Genomic DNA, 15811 nt, shown 5'->3' with positions numbered 1-15811 from the left:
AAAAATAGTAGGGATTAGTGTAAATCCCAAATGTCTCTTCAGCTATACACTGGAATGCATTATACTACTTTAATGTGCTGTATTTTTTATTATTGGATACATTTGATTTTTCAAGTACATCTCTATATATAAATATATAAAATAACGTGCACTGTAATAAAAGCTAAATTTAAACCTTTGATGTGGCGGTGAGCGTCACTCGCGGCAGGGAGGCACGTGCTCCGGCTCTGCCTGCCTGTTCCCTTCCCCAGGATGGGTGGGCGTCCCTGGGGGCCGGGGAGCAGCTGTAGCCCCTACACCCGAAATGGAGTCATTCCTCAGCACTCACCAGTACTCAATACTCCGAAAGCATTGCTCATGCTGGGGAAATCACTTCGAGCAGCCCAGTGGGAGACCGGGTATTTTTTGCCCCAGCACCACAGGAACCATCACCAGTTATTAAAAACAGAAAGCTTGGTTGGGTCTTTGCTCATCAGGGAGCAAGGAAGGCGCTTGGGCAGCCATATGCCCAAGGGTGCAATTGTGGAACACTTGTCTGTCTTACAAAATATGTTGCTTTTTTTTTTTTACCCACATACAGCTTAGCAAGGAGCTGCCTGCTCTAGTTACCTGCGAACCCCAAGTTTGCAGCAGAGGTTGAAACCCAGAGAGAGGGCAAAGTCCTACTGGTGGGTCAGTGATAAGCAAAGTCGGGGCCAAGTCAAGATCATTCAAGTCAGTGCCAAACACGGACATAACATTTGGACTAGAGCCAGGCTTTTTTCCCAAAATTTGGATAAGGTTTTAGACAAGTTTACTCATCCTTTCAAGTTAGTTTTAATCACAGCAGCCTTTTCCATGCAACCTAGTCCCCTAACCCTCGGACGTTCTCACACCCAGTCCCCAAGCACCTTTGACAATCACAGGTGATTTCTACTGAGAAAAGGAATTTATTTTTTTTATAGCCATGGGGTGGTCCTTCAACATAGATTGTTACAGCAGTAAGGAGGAGTGATGACAGTGTATGAGTTGACTGCGAGGCTGAGCCAAAGGCGTTAAAGGTTTTAGAGCAGACAGTGCTACAAAACCTGGCTGTGAAGCCCATCGGCCGGGGCAGAGGCTGGGCAGCGTTTGCTTTCTGGAAGGGACATTACCTCTGAAGAGTGGAGCTTTGCAAGCAGAGGAGTGCCAGCATCCACCTCCCTTCAAAGGTGAGCACAGAGCTGGGGAGATACTCAGTCACGGACCATGCCACGTGAGTCCCTCCCCTGCGGCACGGCCGCGCTCACCAGGCGCCGAGCAGCTGGAGGGGCCATGCCAGCACTGCCGGCCATGGCCATGCCGAGGAGCGGGGCAGCAGGAAGTGTGCCAGGAGCCCGGCCACCGCCAGCCCCAGCAGCAGCCAGAGCAGCCAGGCGCTGGCATACAGCGGCCCCAACCTGCGTGGGGAGAAAACACCTTCAGACACCGCCCGCCAAGCTGGGGCACAAAGCGTGCTGATGGCTTGGCATCCCCCGTCCTCCTCCAAGACTGTGCTGGGGAAGAGCTGGTGGGGCCACGGGTGTGTGGGGGCAGGAGAGGAGGAGAAGGGGGTGATGCAAACCTGCCTTCAGCCCCAGCCGCAGGAAGGAAACCTGCCCCAGGGGCCGCATCCTGCACTCGGCCTCCCCAGGGTTGGTTTCGGGTGCCCGCAGCCCCAGCCAGGTACTAACCGTCCCTGCGCAGCCACGGCGTATCCCTGGAAATACTTGAAGCGGGTGTAGAGGTACAGCAGCCCACACCCTGCAGCCACACCTGTGGGGGAGAGGGGAGCCAAGTCCTGACGGGGCCGGGGGTCTGCGGCTGCTGCCGGAGCTGCAGCCCAGCTCAGTCACCCATGTCCCCGCTTCCCCCTGCAGATGGGGGCACAGCCACGAGAACCAAACACAGAGGGACTCAGCTTTAAAACGCCGCAGGAGTTTAAATGGGTTTTCTTCCTTCCCTTTTTGTGAGGGATGGACCTCTCTACCCTCTGAAGTTGCCCTGGGACTTGGGTTTGCAACGCTCCCTGTTGTGGTCCTTCCTTGCATCTTCCCTGCAGCGGCAGCCAAATCCCCTAAACCTGCTTGGTACAGGAGGGGTGGTGGATGACTCTTTGGGTTATGGTTTCTCATTCTGATGTAGCGATTTGGCTATTGTGTTGTAGCTCACCTTCAGCTTGCACCTTCTCTGGCACAGTGGGACGCAGCAGCCTCCGAAGCAGAGAGCTGCACTGCTCCCAGCCCTGCCGCCGCCCGGGCACCACACACCAGCCTGCCCTTGGCGAAGAGAAGACGCGTGCGGGGACAGCTGGGTGCCGGCGGAGGAGCATGGACTGCTGATGCCACCAAACCTCTCCTCTGGGCAGGAGACTGGCTCAGCTGCCACCAGCAGCTTCATGCGTGCTGGAGTTGGGGTGCTCCTCGGTCTGTCCAGCCAAAGAGGAGCTTTGCTTTCCCCAAGTAACAGCTTTATGGGTACAGAGAGGATGTGCCTGAGTTGCAATGGGATTTAAATTGGGGGGGGGGTTGGTATAGAATGGGATAGAATAGAATAAAATATGTCAGTTGTAAGGGACCTACAAGGATCATGTAGTCCAACTGCCTCACCAACTCAGGGCTGACCATGTGGTGCATGTGGTTTGGGTTGGGTTTCCCCACCCACCCTCCTTACCTTGATGGAAGAAGATTCCAGCAACCCAGAGGAGCGAGATGAAGATCGGGAAGTATTCTGAGCAATTTGCCCTGGTAAGAACCAGAGATGAGTGTTAAAACCGCATCCTCGTACGTCAGAGACTGGTTAACTGAGACCAGAGATGTGAGCTGGAAATGCATATCAGAGCAAAGTGAAAAGGCAGATAAGAGGCATCGCTGTGCTCTGCTGGGGAAAAAGCACCTTTTCTGTGACCAAGGACACCCAATAGCTGTATTTTAGAGAAGAAAAGCACCCAAACAACACACAGCATTCACCCGACCCACATTTACATGGGGCCCTGCAATGACGAGCCATTGCCAAGATGGAGATTTGTCTTTGCTGGACCCTCGACAGGCTCCAGCCTTGGTCCCGCGCACGGCACCTTCACAGACATCCAGTGCAGCTACAGCTTAAAAGCTGCAAGGGTGGAGGTTCCTTGACATTATCTACAGAGCTTTCTCTTCCCCTTGGGTGAGCACAGCTCAAATTTGGGTGTCACACAAGTCATGCTCCAAGAAGGAGCCTTCTCCCAGCTTTAGCTCAGCAGAAGGTGATCAGATTTGCAACCACGTTTTCTTCCGTCCTTTTGCTTTTAGGGACAAAAATACAGATTTTCCGCAAGAAAGGACAGTGGGAGCTGTGCTACTAAAGGCAATGATTTTGTTTCTCGATTTCTCCTACATTTTACCATTCCCTAGGCAATTTAATCATAAATTTGGCCAAAAATTTACCAAGCCTCGGGGAATGGAGCCAGACTGGGAGCTGGAAAAAGTCTGAAGAACCTTATGCTGCAAATGCAGTTTGAGCCTCAGCAAGGGGAGGCTGCCAGGTTTCCACGAGTGAGTAATAAATCAATACCTTTCTTCCCCTCTTTTTTTTTTTTTAATATATCAAAACAAATTATCCATTTGTATCCTTTTCTATAGGGAAAGGAATAAAGGGAGGAAAAAGCCCACAATGAAGAAATACCTTCTCAAACTCAAGTTCCCTGAGGTTGCCTCCTCTGAAGAATATAGCAGAGGGCTTCCAGGTACGCCGCAGCCCACAGCACGACTCGGTTAACGCACATCCCAGTATTTAATTAAAAGCCTCATCAACATCTACCCAGCTAGCAAAGGCGGATGCCTCCCATGCAGGCTGGCCCTTCACTGCATCGCAAAAGGACTGAAGCGGGTGTTTTTGTCACTCCACAAATGTTTCCTGCACGCTGGCAAGGAAATGCAGCTGCTTTGTTCAGGATTTAGTGCCGTACTCAAACTACCCTTCAAACCAGCTCCGGCCAATTCCTTTCAATCGCTTACGAAACAGCACGACTGAGATGAAAGATGGAATTTGGTGCTTGCTGGAAGCCGAAGGGATCTGTGAATGTTTGCAGTTTAGCTCCAGCATTGCTCTCTCCATAGGAACAGAGCAAAAAGAAACAGCCCTTGGCATGGGCCCGTGAGTGCCGACTTTCACAGCACAATGGCTTAAAAAAAGAAAAAAATAAAAAAGTCCTTGTAGCTGGTTCTGTAGCAAGGCCCTTTGCTTCAATTCAACAACAAAAACTTACACGCAAATATTAGGTTATTAATATAGCTTCAGCTACTCTCGTAATTTGGAGCCAACATTAATATTAAACTTAATGATTAGAATACATTAATGCTCAGCACCTCTTCCATACAGCCACTAATTTGTAACTTGGCTGCCTCTCGTGATGCCAGAAGGAGGATTATCGTGGATGGACAGAAACACTCCAGCCAGAGCAAAGTGCTCCGAATCAAAACTCAGACCTCTGCATGCAAAGCATTAAAAATAAATAAATAAAAATCTAGTATCAGCAGCAATAAGTGAAAAGGTGACTTGAGGGTGACTTCAGTCTTTCCTGGTAGTGACATGTGACTGAAGTCATATCTAGATGGAGTCACCACAACAAAGTCAAAATCTTACTGAGCTCTGAAGATCCGCTCAAATTCAGGGTGACCTGTTGTCTCGGGAGGGGAGATCTTGTACTTGCGTCGGGCATAGATCACCTGCAGCACAAAGTAGGCTAAAAAAGAACAACACAGGAACAGTAATAGTCCAGCAGCGGTTTATCTAGCCAAGCTTTATCTAGCTTGGAATCAAGCATATCGTTAGAGGAAAAGAACTGATACTGTCTAGGTTCGTGGTCCAAGGCTGTCTACACACAACCTGGAATAAATGTGCCATTTATTTCAGGCTCGTACTTTAAATTCAGATTTGGTTACCCTAGCAGAGCACGCGTACCGCAGAGCCGACCTGCTGGCTGCCGCTTTGCATAGTCTCAGGCCCAGCAGCAGAGCCCTTGGTGCTGCTCCCCGACAGATCAAACACGCCCAGAAAGGCCAGAAACACACATGAAAAACCTGAGGTTTTAATCCCATCACAGAATTACGAGTCTTTTTTTAACCTTGCACTCCATATTCAGAGTATTAGTACACCCTCAGCCAGTCAGATGGGAATAACGTATAACACCTCCCACCACACCCAGCAGGCGCAAAGCTTTTGCACAAGGACAGCAGCACCTCACAGAGAAGCATCCAAACTCTGAAGCACTGGGATATCATTAAGTCAATTACAGATGCTCATAATCATGACAATATAAGGAAATGGGGATGGGGGTGATTATTTCTTCCACTTCATTCCTGCAGGGCAGCCCCAAGGCTTGAGCAGTTCAAGGAGCAGACATGCTGCCAATGACTGCTTGTGCCAAGTTTGGGCCAAGGTACTAAATCTGTGTCCGCTACATCGCTCCTTTGAACATTTAGGCTGGATATTAGGAAAAATTTCTTTACGGAGAGAGTGGTGAAGCATTGGAACAGGCTGCCCGGGGAGGTGGTGGAGTCACCATCCCTGGAGGTGTTCAAGGAACGTGTGGACGTGGCACTGTGGGACATGGTTTAATGGGCATGGTGGGGTTGGGGTGATGGTTGGACTTGATGATCTTACAGGTCTTTTCCAACCTTAGTGATTCTGTGATTTGTAAGGGATGTGGAAAGTCACTTCTTAATGATGAAAACTTGCAAACATGAAGATTTGGACTGTTTCGCTATTTGATCAAAGTTCTTACTCCCACAGGCGACTGCAGATGTTTCAAGTATTTATCTTTTCAGTGCACTACTACATTGTTGCCTTTATGGAAAAAGAGGATTTTCATATAAGAGAAAACTACATTATAAAAACAATTACTTTGGTAGCTGCAGCAGCGTGCTGTTAAGCAAGTCACTTGGATTAGCAAGGTCCTAACATAGCAACATTTCCAGAGCATCGAACAGAGAGACAAGGAGTCAGGCTGCAAGGACTGCCCTGTGGACTGCCCAATTCTAACAAAGATGACAAAAGCAGAACAGCAGGAGAGAGAAGGAAAGTAGGGACAGATGTTGCAAGATTAAAGACAAGACAGATCCATGCATGCTGGCAGAAAAGCATTAGAACATATCTAGAAGAAAAGGGAATTAGAAATGTAAATAATCTGATGCTCTGTGACCTGTCTATTACACAACGTATTATCCATTTAAATACACAGACATTCATTTTAAGAAAACATCTGCATGTTCTAGCGTCTTCCACACTGCGTGCAGTGACCCAGCTCTAAACAAGAGGTGCTGAGAAAGAAAGGCAGTGAGGAACAAGTTTGCTTTCCCCCTCCCGATTTGTGTGTAGCATGCTGACTATGGTCGAGGGCAAGGATATCGTCCTGGCTCTGAGACGCGGCAGTTTGCAACCCAGCATCCCCTCTGTGAAACCAGGCAGCTACGTCTGCAGTAACGCACAACTGGCAATTCAGCGGCAGCTGGCAGAGCTGTGGGAGAAAGCTGATGAAAGTGTGACCCATCCCGTTACCTCCTCTTCACATCAGAGAAGCACATCTTTCCTACGCAACTATTTAATGCTCTCGAGGTCTCACCCCAGCCACCGCTCAGGAAACGGAGGGAGCTAAAGTTACTGCATTGTGCACAGCTCTGACTCGTGGCATAAGCCTGACTGTGCTGGGCAACGGCCTTCATCCTGCTTCGTGCCATCTGCACCCTTCCTGACACAGCTTTCTGGTGACTGATGAGCATGGTAAGAGTAATTTCAAACCCAACCTCTCCATCAACTCTATGCTTAACATCTTGCTTGTATAGAGGGGCAAATACTCGGACAAGTCTTGCAACAGCCTCCTTACGCTTAGGGATGGATAACACATAAAACAACCACCTAAGATGAGCAAGAGCCTTTTGGAGGAGGGCTATGTGGTGTATGGGTAAAGCATTAAGGATGAAGAATCACCCGCCAAAAGCACTTCTCAGACTGAAGTGTTGAAAAAAAACCACACTGCACAAGCCGCCTCAGCATGGACTTTTAGGGAAAAGAGTTCTAGCTGCTCTGCAGAACCTTTCAAACTAGTTGTTTGTGATTCAGGTCTCGAGATTAAACTCCTGTGTGGATTCCCACATGGCTCATAGGGGCTGAGCTCTCCCTGCACTTTGCTCCTCAGTGAAGCATCAGCCAGACCTTCATTCTCTATTTGATTATGTCCACAAACTTGTCAAACCACATTATAGCTGATATCTGCCACATTGGAGTGAACCTGGCGAACAAGCTCTGTGGGGACTGACAGACAGTGACATTGCATAAGCTTTATTTCCTTTGAAGCCATAAAAAAAAAAGGGGGGGGGGGGAACTGTGGTAGCATTGTTCCGCTCTCTGGTACAGCATTCAACACAGGGCAGGGACACGTATCTACAGAGCACTAAACTCAGAGCTTTGCTAAACTGAGCATAACTAAATTAAAAAGGGGAAAGTTACTGGAAAGAATGTGGAAACTGTGGGCTCCCAGAAAATTAAGGAGAAAAAATAAAAATCAACCAACCCTGTACTAAGCTCAGCCATTAAATTATATCTCCTACATCAGGATGCGACGGAAGAGTATTTGTACGTATAGTGCACCTCAGTGTTCCAGTGCTGTGTCTTCTTGGAATGAATCTCAGATCTGTAACTCACATACAGAATGTCCTTTCAAAATAAGCAAGAAAAGCTACTGCACAGCTCTGAATCAAGGTGACATTAGCACACATTTCTTACTAGTAGAAAAAAAGGAAACCATGTAGTATTTTGTAATTGCTCCTTGGCTTTCCACACAGAGACCATAAACCGAGGCTACTTTGTCCGATCTAACATAGGTAGGAGGGTGCCAATGCTTGCTATTTATCTGCTGGCTTCACACCTATGGAGGGTTTGCACAGCATGAAAGTAAATGCCTAAGGCTGCAACCTTTAAAAAAATACTTGAAGTTCTCATAAAACAAATCTATTCGAGACAAAACTGCTATCTAAGGATTTGCTACTGAGGGTTTCCAAGTGGAAAGGGCTTAGCAATGGTTCTGAAACTCTATGTCAAGTTTTCTTCATGTCTTCTCTTTGCGCACTAACCACTCCCTCCATCCCCACTTAGTTTAATAACAAAAAAATTCCTGAGACAAAAGTATCTTCCATTTGTAGTTGCTGATATTTCTCTGTAAATTGTTTGAGAGGAAATTGCTGATAATTCAGAAATCTTGAACTTTATTCTTCAAGTAGCATATTTGTGTTTTAAATAATGCGTATATTAAGAGATTTATCATCTGATGGCTAAAAATACATCAGGGCTGCTCAGAGATTCACATCCGTTTGTAAACCAAGAGGTGTGAGAGCTGTACGGTGAATTAATTCAGTCATAAAAAACCCCACCCTCTCTCATAGAAATGTGAAGATTTTAACAAAACAGGGGTTCTGTCCCCACCCCAGGCAGGGGCAGCGTCCCCTTCTGTGACCCTCCCGAAGCCCAAAGGGGAGAGGCCTTTGCCCAAAGGACCCACAATTGAACACAAGAGGTAGACAGAGCTTGGCAACACTACTGCTTCTTTCCAAATGGTCTAAACCAAACGCATCTATTTAAATTACGAGAAGTTGCTGAGTTTCTTGGAAGATGTCTGCATCTATTTCTGACCAGAAGGGCTTGCATTAGTTTCCAAATCACTGTGTGCTGTCAACTCATTTTGTCATCTGCTCCGTGCAGCCAGGCTATATGAACATATAAAGATACCTGTCACAGGAGAAATACATGTGTTCACCATGCTCTTTTCGATATACAGATGATATATGTTTCTACACTGACCTCTTCATCAGCATATTTATTAACCTGCCTTTATTTTGGCTACCTCCAGCCACTCTAAGTTACAAATTGCCTGCTAAAATTCAATCACAGAAAAATATTTTTAAAAATGTTCTATTGTTTTAAGTTTAAAAGTAAAACTTAAATTTCATTTCCTTCTAGGATGCTGGCTTTGAGGTTTGCGAATCATTTTAAGTCCCTATTAAATAATCGACATCCTCAGGCATGACACTTCCACTGTGAACAGCCAAACATCATTTTACCATGTTGGAAAGCAGCAACTTTCAATTCCATGGAGACTCCAAGCAAAATACAGGAACCAAGTTCCACAAAGTTTAATATAATTAGCTTAATACTACCTAGCATTATATAAAGGACATTTACCTTGCTCCAGGACTCCCAAAACTGTGACAGTGGCCAGCAGGTCTGTCTGATTTCTCATGGTGCTGACTGTGGACCAAAACCCTAGCCAGGGGCAGCGAGTACAGCTGCTCCCCAACCCTCTCTCCCACTACTGCATGCTCTACAGCAGAGCCTTCCTACTGCTCTGCAGCAACATACATTTCCTCCACCACACGTTAACTCTGCCCATGCCACACAATTTTGCAAAGCAGCCAGCCATCAGAAAATGTCTATTCCAGACAAGTGCCTTTTGCTGAACTATATAACAGCAGAAGTTTTGCATGTGCAAACTGTGAAACTCTTGCAATTACATTTACAGATTTTTGTACCGTGATTGAATTATATATTGCCGGCAACTGAAAGATGATGGTAATTTTTCCAGCCCTTTTAGAGCTGACTAAAACTAGCAGTAAAGCATCTAAATTATGTGTGAGGTTGTAAAATATTATTAACAAGCATTTACAAATTAATGCCTTGACCTTCTGCTCTTATTCCAAGTAGTGGAGTTGACCACGTGAAAGATTTTTCTAGACTTCAGCTGGAATAATTTAATTCTGTTACTGGATTCTGAATTTTTAAAAGAGCATTCAAATATGTTGTCCTATTAGTTAATACTGTAAGTTTACCAAATAAGACCACGGTTCTTTTCTAGTGCTCGGTCACTTTTTGTAGTTTTCTGATGTTTTTAAAATTCTGCAGTACAAACCTTTTCCTGGCTAATATACAAACCCCAAGTTCTCAGTTCAGAACGGATGGCAGCATAGGATGTAGAAGCACACAGACCCTCAGAAATGTTACACTGACATCAGAATTGTATCTGTGAAATGTAAAGGTTGAAAACCAGCAGTATTTAGCCCTAAATAACTTTTCTCCCCACTCCACAAAAGCAAAATATGCCTCAGTTAAAAAAGTTATCCTGCATTTTGAAGCAACTTTATAGGGATAAAAGACTACGCTGACTTTAAGGATTTTAAAACCAAAAAGGAGAAAAAAAAAGAGGTATCATTCATTATCAACTAAAGTTTTCCCTTACTTTTCATGAAAAGAGGGGACAAGATATGGTTGAGCTATTGCATTTCTCTCTGTACAGTCACACACAAAACCTCAGTACAGAATTTGTGCACAATACCAACAAGAAACGACCAGACCTACAGTTTCTCCTGAGTGGGACGCAGCAAGTTCGTTCTTCTGGTTTGGATCTTCATCACCTCAAAACCCGATTTGACAGCTTACCAAGTTGAAAACTTAATTAATTCAAATACATGATTGTACACTTGCTTTTAAAAAACATGCATGTAAAAGAGTAAAACCGCTCCCTTTCTGTGCAAAACACTCATACGATGTGACTTTAGACCCTCCAAGCTGCCAGCAGACCCAGACAAATAGAAATAAAACAATTAACCTTAACAGAATCTCTTGGTGACCCAAGATTTCATCTGGGGTGTCTAATGTAAAAGTCAGAGGGGAAATGTCACCAGGAGTCTCCTTCTGCTTACACCATTCCAACAAACAATTCAGGCTTTAGAAAACACTTCCATTTCAGAGTTACATTAGCCTCAGGAAAAACACGAACATGAAGTGGAAAAAAAAAAATCAGTTTCTGAGCAGAGGTTGGTCACTGGCTGCCACTGACTCCTTAAAATCTTTGAGAAAACATGCATGTGCACATCACTTCAACGGGGGACACTTTGGGAAACTTCTGTTTTAATCAACATTAAACACAATGCAGCACTTTTAAAGGGACAATAAAGCAAAAGTTAATAAAGTAGTAACTTCATAGTTCCCCACAGGCTAGAAGCAGCTCATCCTGATACTCTTACTTATTATTTCATTTGGTTCTTTATAAGCTTCTAAAGTTACAGGTCCCCTCCTCCCCCCAAACACAACTCAAAACTTGTGGAGTAGGAATATACTCGAAATATACTCAGATTAAGTCAGGATGCACTTTGTGAGGAAATCTGAAGGCTGTGAGCTGGGGCCTTAAACGCAATACCTATATAATAAGATACCAACTTCAATGCTTGGAGAATGATCCTTCAGTGCTTCAAGCTGACTAAAATTCTTATTACATGGGGGGATGCTTGAAATTACAGTAACATGTAAAATGAATACAGCCTTAGCAAGAAACGCATGTGTCACACTTTGCAAATTCTTCTTTATCACTACTGCTAAATCTGTGGTTGGAGAGATTCGAGATGTTAGTTTAGAACTTAAGACTAGATACCATCAGCTAAAAGGCGCACTTGACAAACAGGAAATACTACATAAATAACTGCATTATTGGATCTGCCACAAGTGGTATGATTCACCAAGAGAACTGCTTTGAAATGTTCAATTCAGTGTAATTCATCAAGTAATAACTTGTTAACAAGAACATATTAACATCCAAACACACACCACTAAAGCTAGGCTCCTTTCAGCACTGACGGAGCCACAGGCGCTTGCTTTACTTCTCTTCTAACCAACGCACATGTAAGCGTCCATCTCAAGAGGCTCAACAATCAAGCAGGGTCCGAAAGACCTATTTTGCCATTATTTTCCACAGCCCATTCAACCTGCCAGTGGCTTAGGGACCGTACCAGCTTTAAGCTAAAATCTTCACGCACCTTGCTGCCAGCACTTTGTTTCTTGTTCAGAAACATTAACTCATGCTGCAGTACGGATTCCTCATTTCTCAGTTTGGGTTTGGGTTTTTTGTGTGTGCCATCTGCCTACATAATCTTTGTCTTTTTACAAGTCTCAAGGAAACCAGTTTGAACCTCTGTAAGGCCTGTTATTTTGAGGGAATCTGAGCATATTTTTGGAACTCGACAATTTTGCACATGTGAGTAGTTATTAACATCTTTTTCACTAGAAACAACAACCTCTGCAGTCATGTTTCCCAGCTTAAGGCCTAAAACTGCATTAAAAAAAAGTCCAGAAGCAGTGGATGTAGCATAAAGCCTTGTTTTCTAAGTAAAGTTTTCTAAGTCTCTTTATGCAGTTCTGGCCTGTTTAAATGGACTTTCTGAAACCGTAAGAATTGGTAAGACACAGCAGAAGAATTTGAGCCTTAGTAACAGGCTGACCAAAGCTGTGTGTTGGGATGAAGGGAACCATCTCACTAGGAACAACGCTGAACTCCGCTCAGCTCACACAAATGTATAAAGTCACACCATGTATGTTTAATACACTAGCAAAATATTTATTTTGTAATGATAAAACAGAAGTGAAGGATTTCTTTTTGGTGTGCACCAGTAATTGTAGTAAAAGAATAAGGGGATTAATGGACTCTTTATACATTTCAATGACAAAAATTCATAAAGGTTAGCATCAAATTCAACTGTTCTCCATTTACAAGCATAAAACTTACCATAATACCCCCCAAACACATATATAAAGAATTATAGTTTTAAAATCTATAAAAAGTAAAAAATATACAGTCAGAAGATCTAACTCTTATTCAAATCTTTAATATAAAATTGTAAACATTTATTTACACAAAGGAAATGTGTATAACAAAATTTTGAGCACCCTTTTCAATTGAATTGTGGTTTTTGGAAGGCAGTGGATGTTGCACAGTGACACTCTCACCTTTCCTACCTAACCAAAACCGCAGTTTATAAATAAAGCCATGGGCGGCTGGCTAGGTACAGTTCAGGGGAGATACATTTTATTGCTCTGAAGCTGCAGCAAATGGAAAGCCCAAGTGCATATATAGACAGCTACATGTTAAAGGGCATCAAGGCAAAGCCCAGCCCTACCCATGCACCTATGTACATCTAAACCATATTTTCATTTCCATTGAACTGTTTCAACTTTGTTACAGTGACACCTTATTTCCAACAGTCTGATCACATTATGTGGACAGGGACCAAAACCAGAAGCAAGGGCTGTTTTTTTCCACCAGGTTAAACGCTGTTTGGATCCTGTTCACACATGAAAACCAATGGGCATTATAAGCCAGTCTGCCTAGAATCACACTTAATTTTGCTTCAACAGTACCAAGAGAAGGCCCTGTCATCAAATGTAGATACCTTCCTGAACAAACCCTCTGGTCAAGCAGGGCAATATCCACCTTAGCTTCCAGAAACAGTGGAGGAAAGAGTACATCTGCATTTTCCTGGATGTTTAGCTGGATTGCCTTTTTGGTAGTAATAATGCAAACAGCAGATGTTCTTTTCCTCCAATTAAGAAATCACAACTGGATGGATTGTATTTTGACTTATTCAGAACAAAGCCTGTGTGCAAAATCTACTGGAAAACATAGCAGATTTCACCACAACTTAAACAGGGAAGAAAGAAAAGCTAAATCCTACTACCCTGTTATTTCTCTGAAGCGTTTGTAAGGGGGAGAAAAAACTAGTGACACTGAAGGATGTCACTTGAAATTATGAGGTCCCAAGCACCCCCAACAGGAAGGGAAGGCACACTGGTGCAAAGTTAACCCTTAAAAATAAAAATACAGCAAACACTCCTTCCCCTGCCATTGCTAGTTTATATCTATACTCTTCTAATGACACTTACCTTGGACCAGGTTTTGGTTTAACTTAATAGTAAACCAAACTCACCAGCTCTTTTCTTAGATTGCCAGTGTAAGAAAAGTTAGCATCAGTTATTTGCATCTCAACTACTTATTCTAGAAAATAACACAAGTGTCAACAACCAAAGTCACTAACACCTTCGTCTTCCCATCCAAAGACAATCTTTATGTTACCTTTTCACAAGCTCTACGAGGGATTAAGTCTGCTTCAGTGAAGTTTTATCCACTATTCAACGGTGGGATCCACTGATCAATGCACATCCTTCACCAACAGTTCAACATGATACATTATCAAATCTGTTCAACAGAGCGTAATTCATCCACACTAGGTAAGTGTGCTGGACAAACCATGTTCCATGCATATTTGGAAAGGGTTAAAGTATTAGTGTTAAAAAGCAGTTTTTAAAAGTGCAAATTGTCTCATAAAGGAGCTGCAGATACAGTAAAATACTTTCCTTCTTTGAAATCAATGTTATCCTTCACTTCCCTTCACCCACTCTGGAAAAAACCCTCTCTCACACATCTCTGCGGTGCAGAAAACTCCTGAAGAAGCCAGTCTGTGTTGAAGGACATTGCTTTTAAATCACAATGCTGGGTTTGATTAGAAAGTTTAAAGGAGTTTTCCAAAAAAGTGGATTTAAAAGGGAGGAGGTATTTGTGCATTTAAAACAAAAGCTTTCAACTTTATTTTCATTTTAAAATAAAGGTTAAGGCAAGGTGGTTTGTTGGTGGATAGGGAATTTTTTTGGTAGAAAGACTTTGGAACACTGACTGTTCCCATTGTGGTTTTTGTCCTTTCTGGGACTGACCCCAATATATGGAGAAGAGGTCTCCTTGGGCTGAGCTGAAGAACCAGCATCTGCTTCAAGGTATATTAAAGAAGTAAATCCACCAGTCTATAGAAAGATTATCAAACTCATAACCCAGTACTAAAAAAAAAAAGTATTTAAAGGGGGAGACTTCCATATTGGAGCAACCCTGATACAAGTATTCTCCCAGGCTGCCTGTGCTATTATTGCTGATAAGGACTTTCCACCTCTCAGCCAAATTCTTTTTTCCTCATCTTCACCTTGAAGTGACAAAGTCTTGTGCTCATGGCGTCATTGCTAACTTTGGGGAATGAACTGATCTCAAAAGTTAGTTTTACTTTTTACAACAAAGAAAACTAGATGAGCTGTCATGAAGCAAAGCCTTCATTTAAATACAACTACCTTTGGAAATAAGTTATGAAGAAACAGGTGCAAAGTAAATGGCTTTACAATTCACGTTAAACCTACTATAGTTTAAAAGTTCTCCCGTAAGAAATTCCCCCTTTAAACACAGCAAGGTATAAGCCAAGAACTGTGCCTCTCTACAACAGAGTGCAAACTGCAGCTTAAAAGACTACAATCTATTAAGACAACTACCTAGACTAACTGGCCAGGTTTTAATACTTTCTTTCATCTATCACCAGCATCTAGAAATATTTACTGTGAAATATCACTTGCTTATTGAGAGTACAGGCACATGCTGCAGCAATGGGGAAAAGAAACAATTCAAAACATTTTGCAAGCATACTCAGGTGCATACAGCCTCTTCTCAAATAAAAAGTCAGAAGTTTGATGGACAGTACTATAATAGCGTGTCAAGCTATGAACAAATAATGATTGCAAGTAATAGCTGCAGGAGACTAAGCCCTAAACACAATTTGTGCAACTATTTGCTTTCTTTCTGCACTATTTCTGTGGAATTTTGTTTTATTTTTAAATAATTAAAAAAATTAATTTTAGAACACTGCAAGTGAGATTTCCAAAAGGCTGGCTAGGACGCGCACAATTTTTTTGACCTGTTCAAGTGTGTGACTCCTTAGAGACACCAAGATAAAGCGCACTGTTCCTGCAGCCCTGCTTGGTGCGCCATTACCATCTATCAACACTCATTGAGAAGCAGCTCCAGTCCCTTTCCCAACCGTTTACCTCTAATGCCTGCAAGTCTCCTCAATGCCACAGGTTTTTTGGTCCAAGTGTTGTTTGTATTTCATGAAATAATTAAAAAAGTAGAACCCCCACCCCCAGCCCCATT

The 15811-nt window shown here is 43.5% G+C and overlaps 1 protein-coding gene across 1 annotated transcript; it reads right to left on the bottom strand.

The window, feature by feature from the left end:
- Positions 1–1264: 1264 nt before the first annotated feature.
- LTC4S (leukotriene C4 synthase) lies at positions 1265–9268 on the bottom strand. Its single transcript, XM_059825162.1, has 5 exons — positions 9211–9268; positions 4621–4720; positions 2671–2741; positions 1692–1773; positions 1265–1418 (listed from the first exon to the last, which is right to left on the bottom strand). The coding sequence occupies exons 1-5, from the start codon at positions 9266–9268 to the stop codon at positions 1265–1267; spliced, it is 465 nt and encodes a 154-aa protein (XP_059681145.1).
- Positions 9269–15811: the final 6543 nt, after the last annotated feature.

The sequence above is a fragment of the Gavia stellata genome, chromosome 16 (genome assembly GCF_030936135.1).
Source record: "Gavia stellata isolate bGavSte3 chromosome 16, bGavSte3.hap2, whole genome shotgun sequence".
Taxonomy (NCBI): domain Eukaryota; kingdom Metazoa; phylum Chordata; class Aves; order Gaviiformes; family Gaviidae; genus Gavia; species Gavia stellata.
The sequence above is the reverse complement of the archived record's forward strand: the minus strand, read 5'-3'. Positions and strand labels throughout refer to the sequence as shown.

Coding starts and splice junctions, on each gene's coding strand:
- LTC4S (XM_059825162.1), bottom strand. CDS start 9,268: ATGAGAAATCAGACAGACCTGCTGGCCACTGTCACAGTTTTGGGAGTC. Junction 4,721..9,210: donor TTTGGGAGTCCTGGAGCAAG/GTAAATGTCCTT, acceptor GTTCTTTTTTAG/CCTACTTTGTGCTGCAGGTG. Junction 2,742..4,620: donor GAGCGGATCTTCAGAGCTCA/GTAAGATTTTGA, acceptor GGTTCTTACCAG/GGCAAATTGCTCAGAATACT.